At 29.7% G+C, this 11,363-nt stretch overlaps 3 protein-coding genes across 3 annotated transcripts; 2 read left to right on the top strand and 1 right to left on the bottom strand.

Moving 5' to 3' along the window:
* The first annotated feature begins 215 nt into the window (after positions 1-215).
* LOC124918590 (transcription repressor OFP16) lies at positions 216-839 on the top strand. The gene has a single exon (XM_047458673.1). The coding sequence runs from the start codon at positions 216-218 to the stop codon at positions 837-839; it is 624 nt and encodes a 207-aa protein (XP_047314629.1).
* A 4,731-nt stretch (positions 840-5,570) lies between these two features.
* On the top strand, positions 5,571-6,380 carry LOC124919217 (preprotein translocase subunit SECE1). Its single transcript, XM_047459410.1, has one exon. The coding sequence runs from the start codon at positions 5,666-5,668 to the stop codon at positions 6,191-6,193; it is 528 nt and encodes a 175-aa protein (XP_047315366.1). The 5' UTR covers positions 5,571-5,665; the 3' UTR covers positions 6,194-6,380.
* On the bottom strand, positions 6,342-6,940 carry LOC124919218 (probable prefoldin subunit 2). The gene has a single exon (XM_047459411.1). It carries the CDS (start codon positions 6,915-6,917, stop codon positions 6,465-6,467), a length of 453 nt encoding a protein of 150 aa, XP_047315367.1. The 5' UTR covers positions 6,918-6,940; the 3' UTR covers positions 6,342-6,464.
* Positions 6,941-11,363: the final 4,423 nt, after the last annotated feature.

The raw sequence follows: 11,363 nt of genomic DNA, 5'->3' as shown, positions 1-11,363 counted from the left end.
AAAACAAAATAATGGCTAACAATGAAGCACAGCCCAACTAAACAAAATTGAAAAGAAAACTAATGGGCTAATTATAAATTTAAAATAAACCCTAAACTTTAAATAATGAATTAAGTTGGTAATTGTGAAAATTATATATTTTTCTTATAAATAAGACATAAGACACAAAAATAATAAAGCAAAGAATCATATCCCCTCTCCCTCAATTTCTAGAAATGAAGAACTTGCACATATGCTTTTCCAATTTCAAGTACTGCCTTCCCACAATCGCACCACCGCCGCAATCATCGCCAAATTCCCATCACCACCACCACCGCCGTCGCCGCCGTCCATCACCTTCCTCCTTCTTCATAAAAAACTTCAACTCCCTCTACGACCTCTCTTCCTCCGACAACCACCTCATCATGACTAGCACCACCACCACCGCCACCGCCACAACCACCACAACCGTCACCACCGCACCTACCGATTCATCAGACCCAGACTTCTCCGCCGTCTTTGCCTCAAAGCGATTCTTCGTCTCTTCTCCAGGAGAATCAAACTCCATTATTGATTCCTTACCCAACTCCCCAACTAAATCCGGCAACCACAACAACAACAATATGGTAGCCGGCGGCGTTGCCATTCAAACATACTCGCCGGACCCGTATGAAGATTTTCGAAGATCAATGCAGGAGATGTTCGAGGCTCACAAATCATCATCATTATCGTATGATGATGATTGGGATTACTTAAAGGAACTTCTTCATTGTTATCTATCTTTGAATCCTAAACGTAATCATAAGTTCATCGTTCGTGCTTTCTCTGATCTTGTCGCGTCGCTAGTATTAATTAATTAATTAATTAATCCTCCACCACCACCAAGATCATCAGGGAATCCGACTGCTTCATTCAATTAATGCCCACCCGTGACCCGACCCGACCCGTCTGTACGTAGTTAATTATTAGTTCATACATGCATGCCACCATGTCGATCGGCTAAATTTTGTAACCATCTTTTATTAATTAATTAATTACTTGTTGTCACGAATATTTGCAATATAATATATATTTTCTTATTAAATTTCTTTGAATAGTCAACACATATATATAAATAACTAATAAAAACACAACTTAATTAGCTTGACAGAAGATATTGCTATTTTTTTTTATAATTGAAATGATCATAATATCATTTAATTGATAGGGAAAATCACAAAAAGAAGAGAAAAATACGTTAAAAACAGCTAAGTTCAAATTGTCATCAATTATCCTCGTAATATCACTAACAACAACACTTGTGATCGGAAAAAAAAAAAAAAAAACTCAAAATCAAAACCGCTTAAAAAATCACACAAAAGCCTTAAGACACTAATTAACAAATAAATTATCTATGTGGAGACTCATTAACTCTGTGCAAATAACTCATATTTTTATGATTATTTTGGGTGATTTAAAACAAAGTGGATTTTGTATGATAATCTTGATTTCAAAATATTGTTATATACAGTTTTGTTTAGATAATTATGGAATTTCTTTTATCTCTTAAATATAATTAATTTAATCAAATTATTATGATCAAGTTTAGTACCATTACGAAGGTCTCAATCTGAAGTTTGATTGTAAATGAAAAAGTTGGATTTAAGTGGGATAAATAATAGGTGGCTTGTTCTTAAACTTATCTTGATACCCTCTTTATAACCAAATAAAATAAAATAAACCATATTACATTATTGTAAAATAATATTTGTTATTTTAAATTATTGATGACAAATTGGTTCTCTCCCTAGACAAAAAAAAGAGGTTGCAAAAAACAAGTGAAGCGTGCGCATTGGTAGATTTAATGCATGGTTTTCTTGGAACTGTTTCACTTTAATTTTTTGGCGTATTAATTTGTACTCACTCTCTACTAATTAATTATAAATATTAATTCAACTTAGTAGGGTAACAATTACAACTTCACCTATATAAGTTGAGTGTTGAAATTAGGGTTGGAAGACCCATAAATTGTGCAAACTTAGTTTATTATTAATTAAACAAACAAACAAACATTAATTTGTTGGAATTTGGAATTGTCTATATGTGGTATTGGAGACTACATTTTGTATATATTTAATCTATATATGTATTAATTTCATAAATTGTAGTTTATGACTAATTAGTTCTTTTTTTTAACAAATCTTTTCAAATGACATTAAAATTTTATTTATATGTATCTAAATTTAGGTTCAGATATATAAATTATTTATAAAGTGTTTTTAAATTAGACGTGTTTTTAAAAAATATAAAAACTGAAGTCCCTAAAAACTGTTTTTCCACGTGGTGTATCTTAATAAGATTTGGCCATTGAAGTTTGGTACAATTACTCCGGTTAAGGTCTCATATTTTGAGTAGAATGTTTGTTTTTGATGACCGTGGATGGTTAAAATAATCCTCATTTGGCACAAGACTACATAAATTCGATAGAGTTTATTGTCTTTTATATTGATTTTTCAAATGTAACATTTTTCGTAAATGAGTTTTTTTTTTTTGTTTTTGATTGAGATTTATGATATAATTTTTTCTTAAAACAGATTTCTATGTCTGATTATTTTATCTACGGTAAGTATCCTCAAATCATATTTCCTGTTTATTTACGAAGTGGCGATCTTCACAATCAAGATTTTAATGAAAAGACTCCCTCTTAAAAAAAAAAAAATACTACGTGTTTATTGGATTAATGAAAAAACTAAATGAAAAGAGGATTAACACAATTTAATCAAGTTAATAAAAACAAAAAAGTATTGGAAAAGTGAAAATATAAATGAATAATTTAAGTAAATGGAATATAATATTGATATAATGATTAAAACTAACAAAAATAAATAAATAAAGTATATTGGCCAGGTAAAAGAGCATATATATATATATAGCTGCATAAATCACAAATTAATGGAGATTAATTTATGAGTTTAATTATGTAAGCACCCAACAACTAATTACCTACTATATTGTCCACATGCTGCATGAATTTATATCATCACACACTTTACAGAATTAAGGGATTTATTATTAATAAAATATAATTAGGATAAAATGTAATGTGATGTGATGCTCTTAATCTCAATTAGGATTAATAAACTTATTAGAAAGCCTAATTGTTCCAATTAGGTGGCAAACGGCTTGGACGGATTTGACCGTTATTTTGTGCTTTACGTTGAGACAGGACGAGAACTCAATATTATTAAATAACATTATCATCAAACTAGGGTTTAATCCCATTCCATTAACTATGCAATTAGATAAATTAATCTTAGCATATTGATATTAATTATTGAATCTGGTCGTTTAAAGGTGAGCAATAGTGGTCCAACTTTTCATAAGATTTTTTATATTCTAGAGTTAGCTACTAAATCATGGTTCAAATGTTCAATACTATACTATTAATAAGAATATTAGGCCCATTTCAGATGAAAATTTCTCAATCATATTTTTGTAATTAAGTATGAGAATTTTTTAGACAATATAACAACATAATTTATAAGTTTTATTAAATTCTTTCTCATTTAGTTACATTTTTTTTGTGAATAGATTAAAATAAAAGATATTAACAGAAGTATGTTATATGTTTTTTTCATGGACATGAAAAAAATCTAACATATTTATGGAGGGTGGCAATTTGAGTTAGTTTTAGGTTGACGAGTTCGGGTTTGCAGGTTAACGGGTTGAAAAATACTAACTTGAACCTGACATGTTTAGTAAATCAGGTCAAAATCTCTAACATAAACCGTTTATTTGTGATTGACCCGGACCTAACTCATTTGACATGATTTACCTAACTCAATTCGAACCAAACCGGATGTAATCAATTTACATCTCTCTGTTTCAAATTAAAATAATATCAACAAAAAAAACAAAAAAAAAAGTTAAATAACAAATTCGCCTATAAAAATTTTTACAAAAGAGAAAATGAGTGTGTTAATTGGAAAAAATAACACAAAACTCCACAAAATCTTCAAGTCGACCCGATTTTGACCTGTTTATTAATCAGGTTAAACAGGTCGATATGATTTTGACCCGAACAAAAAAATACATGAGTTTAACTTGATTTTTTCGTGTTCGGTCCAGATCGTGTTTTCATGTCGGGTCCAAAATTGCTGGCCCTAAATTCTTAGGGAGAAAGTTTCCTTGATGTTCGAGGCCCTCGTTATCTAAGATAACCTCATCATCTTGTTTAGTCTTTCGAATACAATATGTTCTCCCTTCCTTTCCCTTAGTTGGAGTAGTAAGTTCCCCTAGTCTACTTATAGGTGTATAGATCACGAAGTAGCGAAGCGTTCTTCTGTCCAGTAGCAACTTCGAGTTAGCCCCACAACCCAAAGTGGCAATGAACAAATACAATTTGTCATTCCTTAGCTGGAAAGATATGGGGCCATGAAAGAAGGATTAAGTGAAACAGAATTGGCCTCAGGAGAAACTAGTGATGATTACCATTCATGCTACCCTCAAGGACGTGTGTAAGAAGGTCTTTGCCGATTCCTATCATTATGGTGCACATTTTAGTAGAGGGGCGTGAAAAGTGGAGACTTTGACCGGGATTATTGATAGACATTTTGATTGAGGAAGAGAATTCAGGATGAACGTTTTTTCATTCATTATGGATTTTTCCAATAACTAAAAAGTGTAGCATGTCTGACTCTAACTGGGGTTCGCGGTGGTGGAGGAACTGGATCGGAAAAAGGAGGGATTGAAAATTTGAACCAAGTTTTGGATTTGGAAGAAAAATAGGCGTAGAGGATATTGGGATAATATTGGGAAAGATCCCAAATCTGGTTCATGGCCCATAAGCTTGGTTATATATGAATCTTTTTCTATTTTTGAATTCGTTCTACTACACCCAGCTATAGTCGTTTCATTCATTTAGTAAAAAAAAAAAAAGGAATGCTAATGGGCAGATCTTTACACTCCCTATTTTGTCGGCTCAGATGGTGTGTCGGAGGGATCTTTCTAACAACAATATTAGCTTTCCTTGATCCGGAGAACGTAGAGGAAGATGAACACTTTTTATATTATCCATTTTATGGCTTTTAAAAGTTGATCCTTTATTTGGTTTGGTTCATTCTTTAACTGCTCCCCCGAAACTAGAAGACGGAAAGACTTGTCTTTAATCGTCGGTTGGCTTGGTTCAGAAAGGCATGAGACACTCATTTTAAGTCAAGAGATAGATAAATAGACAAATCTCATTGCCCTAATTAGAAGTCGAAAACCAAGAAGTGAGTTATTTATACCAAACATTCGATTGCAGCTTTCGCCCGACCTCCTAAAAAAGCATGTAAACAAATGTTTTTAACTTTATTTTATTTTAATTTATTTATTTTTAAAATGGCAATTTTTAAAATTTTAAAATAACTTAATTAAATATAAAAATACTTGATAAAATATTCATAATATAATATAGAAATAAATTATTAAATAGCTGAATTAGATATATATATTTCAGATAATTAGTTTCATAATAAACTAAATATTTATTTATTGTATTATTTGATAAAAGAAAATTTGTTTTAAAAAAAATGACCTTTTATCAGATTTTGGATATTATATTATAAAATTCCGGATTTTCCCTCTTCCTTGCCCCTCTTTTCCAGACGGCCACACAAATCTCTGGTTATCCGGAAACTGTGACGGCGACACTAAATCTGCTGCCATGGCGCTCCGATTCCCCACCCAGTTTCCTCTTTCTTCCTCCTCCTTTACGACCTCGCCGAAGCAGCTCTCATTTCAACAGGTCAAACCCCATCTTACTTTCACCCAATCCACTTTCAGAACAACAAAACCTCGTCTGGCAATCAAGGCCGCCGCCGCCGACGATGACAGCTTAAAACCCACAAACGGGAATGTCTCAGAGTCACAAACTGACAACAATCAGCAAAATACCCAACAAACTGGAGAAGATCCTTCCAAATTAGGAGAGGAGATTCGAAAAGCCATGAATGAGAGAGATATCGCCGCCGCCGCCGCCACCGGAGGAGGAGCAGGAGACTTATGGGGAGGAGTGGCGGAAGAGATTAAAAAAATAGAATGGCCAGCATTTGGCAAGGTGTTGGGAACGACCGGTGCTGTTATAGGTGTCATCGCTGGATCAAGCTTGGTTTTGCTAACACTCAATGCTATCTTAGCTGAACTCTCAGACCGTGTTTTTACCGGAAAAGGTGTCCAGGATTTCTTCAGCTGATTGAAATTGAAGATCATCATCACCCAGATGAACAAGAAGGGATGATGAAGATGATAATGATTAGATAAATTATGAGTTTGTTATGCTAGGCATTTCATTTGGCTACTATGTTTAAGCTTTTGTTTGAACTTTTTGAAAGACTCAAAAATGATACAAAAAGTTAACCAAACTGATTCCAAGTTCTCATTTCTTGCATATAAATAACCCATAAAGAAGATTCAAGTAGACAAAATAACACACAAATTCTCAAACAGAGAAAGAAAGAATTGAATTACTGATTTGAAGAACTGGCAGGACCAACCAGGACTCCCTGAGCAGATCCTTCCTTCTTGCCAGCACCATCATCCTTCAAATCATCAGCTTTCCTGATCCTGATTTTATACTTAGCCTCAAAATCCACAATCTCCTTTTTCTTTCTCTCCAAAGCCTCGTTAAGGCGAGTTATCACCTCCTCAATACCCTCTTTGTTGCGGGTAACAGCAGGTAACACCTCTTGGATAGTCCTCTCCACCAGTACACCTCCAATCATTCTATAACATCGCCTTGTTGGATCAAGTGGACTTATGGCATTAACCACCAACGAATGCTCACTAACTTCCATCTCAAGTTCAGTAATCTTCGAGTATATTTGGTTTATCTCAGAACGCATGTTACCATATATGTTAGCAACTACTTGCTCATTTGCTGGCTCCATACTATCGTTACTGGCCATGATTCTGTACATAAAACATACAAATGCTCTCACTAACAACTTGACAACATAAAGATTTTCATAGTTTGATTCAGATCAAGAAAGCAAAACACCAGATTGTGTAGCAAAACAGCAAGGAAATCCTCCAAATACACTTTTGGGGCCAATGACAGATAAGGGATTTCCCAAACCAGAATTTATATTACTATCCTATTTTCTCACATCAATTCTTGAAACCTTGTGATGAACATGTTTTCTACCTTTCTACTGTTTAGTTCTTTTCACATCATTCTTGTTTCTTCAGCCTATCGATAAACTAGATAAAGTAAGTTCATAAACTAGCTTAATGCAACTAGTATTGCCTAAAGGTGAATCAGCTGGTTTCTAGAGAATCAAAGTCGATTTACCAATGAATCACGAAATGCTATGGTTCTTCCATAGTTATATCAGCAAAACAGAATTGAATGGGCGAGAGAAAGAAGGGTATTGATACTGCTCTTTCTCAAGACTGGGTTTGGTTTATTACTCAATTCATGGTCGAAGAGAAAGAATGAAACCGAAGATCAGAGACAAATCAAACTGAAATGTGACAAAATCATAACCTAGTTTACTAAAACTGTTGCGAGGATCACAAATAACTGCGATTAAAGTAATATCAAAGAGGTTTCGATTTAAACCTGATAATGCTGCTGATGAAGACGATGAACTTCAGCGAAGGTAATCAGTGAAGACGATGACCTGAGATTAGAGGATGATGAAAGTTTGCCCGTCTAAATCGATTTCTAGGGTTTTCTTCAGCACAAGATTTTAGATTTATTCTTTTAGGATTTTATTAAAAACAATTACTTTAATTTTTATTTATTTATTTATGTAATAATATTGTTTAAATAAGGAAATTATTCTTTTTAAACAATAATATTAATCATTACATTTATTTAATAATAATATAATATTTTTATGTTAAAAATGTACTAACTATAATAATATTTAAAATATAAAATAATTATAAATTATTTAAAATATGATATTAATCAGATTAATTATTTTTTTTTTTTATAAGAATAATTAAAAGTTTTAAAACATTAATCATCAATAAAAAAGGATAAAAAAATATTATATTAATTTTTTATTTTAATATTACAATATTAATTAAATAATTAATTTAAAAGATTAAATATGCTTAAATTGTTTTTTTAATCTTTAAATATTATAGATTTATATATAAAAATAATACCATCATTTTAAAATATTAATGAAAAATATTATAATATAAATATTTTATTTTCATATTTATTAAATAATTAATTAAAATATTATTTTACATATTAAATTTGTATCATAAAATATCTTATAAAAAATAGTTTAATAATAATTAAATTATTATTTTAGAAAAACATAATATATAAAAAATAAATTTTAAAAATAATTAAATTATTTAATATAATATTTTAAAAATTATAAAAGTTGAGTTATGTTGAGCAAAATTACCAACAGTGAATTTAGTTAAAATCGTTAGGATGCTAAAATGTAGAGTTTAATTTAAATCGTAAAAATTTAATTTAAGAAATATTAATTATATATTATTATTATTATTTATATATATATATATATATAATTAAGTATTTTGTACCTAATTAATTTTAAAATTTTATATATTTAAATATAAAAATAATTAAAATAATAATAATAAATAAATAATATTATAAAAATTTATAATTATAAAATTAATTAATTAATTTAAATAAATAATAATTTTTTTAATTTATAAATATAAATTTGTTTCTTAACATTAAATAATATAAAATAGTAAAATCTAAATTATTTATAAATCAATAAAATCTTATTTTTGTTAAATTTAAAATTTTAAGAATTTACAAATTTACAAGTTTATTTAAAATTAGTTTTGTTAATCTTATTTAAAATTGTTGTTAATCTTATTTAAAATTGTAAAATCATACTATTATAATAGTTAACTTAAAAATTTAATAAATTTGATTATATCATAAATTAATTAACATTTGTAGGACCCAAAATTGGTACAAAATATTTATTTGAATTAAGCCTAAAATTTTCATGACAAACCCTGATGGCAAAGAGAAAGAACAACTTAACAACATTTATATAAAACATAAATTGGATTAAACGATCTTATATATTTACCATATTCGTTTAGTGTTGTAAGTAGAAATAGAAGGTCTTTTACAGGTTAAATATTTACCATATATATTTGCATGCTATAGATATTGTCCTCCCTCCACTGAATTAGTGTAACTCACTGGCTATATCAAAGAAAAATAAAAGTAAAGGCCATGAGAATCCCATCGATATTAATTAGATAAAAAGGACACAAAGATAAAGGTTTTAGAGAAATTTGAGCTCAATACAATAAAGATAAATATATAACTCAACATTAAAATTAAACTATCACCTCAATCCTCATAATCACATAATGTAATATCATTTGACCCTAAAATAAATGCTAAAATATGCTTGAGTTGATGCCCAACTTATTTTTTAAAAATGAAAAGAATGTCTTTTGAGATAGATAGAACCAAGGACAGATCTATATAGGAGCTAGAGTCCATCCCGAATTTTTTCTTTTTACGGTTCAAATTTGACCATAACTGCTAATTTTTTAAAAAATTTCAATATATTTTGATGTTTGTTTATCTAATTATTAAAAAAAAATAGTAAAACTCACATTTATGCACTGGTTTTATATAGAATTTTTTCGTTATTTTTTTAAGATCACCCCAAAAAAGTTTTAAGCCACCCAAACTCTATTTCTTGGGAGGGACCTAGATAGAACTATATATTGTGATGGTAGACTTTAGCTTCTTAGTAGCCATCATCTTCTTCCTCTATTCTCTACAGGTTCAAACTCATTGGCATCTTCCTCATCTTCAGCTCAGTCAATTCGGTCTGACTCGGTCCCTAATTCTTCTCCTACATTCCAAGAAGAATCCATAGATGTTAATATTGTTGATTAGTTACACAATCAACAACTATCAAAACTCAATAAAAGAAAGAATGACCCTTATTGGTTTTTGTGGCCTAAAGAATCCAAATTTGACAATGGTAACATGCTTGCTAGGTGAAGCAAAACATACTAATTAAAGACATCTATCCTTGAAAACAAACATGCGCATGTACCAGATCTACAAAACTAACATAATATAATAGTAGAGTACAAGTTTTAAGATAAGGGTTCAAATTTGTTGTAACAAATGTTGTGTTTTATTTTATATCACCTTCATAATTTTATAGAATGAATCAAAAATAATGAAAAAAGGCAATAAAAAATAACATATTTTGTGGATGTAATATAAAATGGAACATAAAATCTAGAATATCAGATTTGATACCCTAAGATCCGATCAAACGGATAAAATCAGGAGAGAAGAAAATAAAACAGAACAAACTCTCTTTTTTTTTTCTTTTTTTTTTAATGTTTATAGATTCATATTTATTCTTCTGCCTAAAATAACTTTTAATCTAAAAAGAATTCAAAAATAAACTATTTCACTTAATTGTAAGTATAATGTATTTAGTTTAAAGAAAATGGAATAATCTAACAAACTGAATCCAAAATTCAGACATATATAAAGCTCAGAGGGATAGAAGTTTAAATTAGGTGGTAAGATATATATTTACCTATATATCCTTTTCAGGGCGGCCCTTAGGTAAGTCCGACAATCTCTCGGACTAGGATAGCTCACTCCCCATGGCAGCCTATTTAGATAAATATATAAGATATGTAGATAAATATATGATCTTTTAAACATATAATATTGTAGTACAGTGGTTCAAAATATAAATTTAAAATTTTTCTTAATAATATTTTTTTATCAATTTTTATTATTAAACTTAGGAAAAAAGAAGAATTTTTTTTATTGGGATATGGCATCCCAAAACTCGGGGCCGGCATTGATCCTCTTCTTCGTCATTATCATCAAGGTTTGTAAGAGACGATACTCACTTCTACATAAATCTTCTTCGTCATTATCATAAGGTGGTGAGATGATACTCACTCCTACATAAATCTTCTTCGTCAGTATCTTCGTCATTATCATGATCACCCTCCATCATCGTTCTATTTATGTTGTCATTAGCCTCATAGTCATTTTCACTCTTTTTCACCAAAGTTGTATTTGTCCAAAAAAAAACTAATTAATGAATTTGGTAAAAAAAAAAACCTTTATCTTATCTCATTTCCTTTAATTATCTTCTTACCTGAAACTTCTCACATTCTTATTTAATTCATGGTTAATAAATTCGTTTATCTCACAAAGTCGACAACCCAACAAACTCCGATAAAGTGTTAACATATATATTATTTATAAATTTAATTATTTATAAATAAATAATAATAATGTGGACATCTTTATGTTGAAACAATGACAAACAAATATATTATATTTCTAAATTTTGAAGCTAGCAATACTCAAGAAACTGAATTCTTTTCCTTTGAACTTCATT

Source organism: Impatiens glandulifera, chromosome 1 (genome assembly GCF_907164915.1).
Source record: "Impatiens glandulifera chromosome 1, dImpGla2.1, whole genome shotgun sequence".
Classification (NCBI taxonomy): Eukaryota; Viridiplantae; Streptophyta; class Magnoliopsida; order Ericales; family Balsaminaceae; genus Impatiens; species Impatiens glandulifera.
This window is presented reverse-complemented; position numbering and strand designations above follow the sequence as displayed.

Bases quoted from the DNA above. Each gene is read 5' to 3' on its own strand.
- LOC124918590 (XM_047458673.1), top strand. From the start codon at position 216: ATGAAGAACTTGCACATATGCTTTTCCAATTTCAAGTACTGCCTTCCC.
- LOC124919217 (XM_047459410.1), top strand. From the start codon at position 5,666: ATGGCGCTCCGATTCCCCACCCAGTTTCCTCTTTCTTCCTCCTCCTTT.
- LOC124919218 (XM_047459411.1), bottom strand. From the start codon at position 6,917: ATGTACAGAATCATGGCCAGTAACGATAGTATGGAGCCAGCAAATGAG.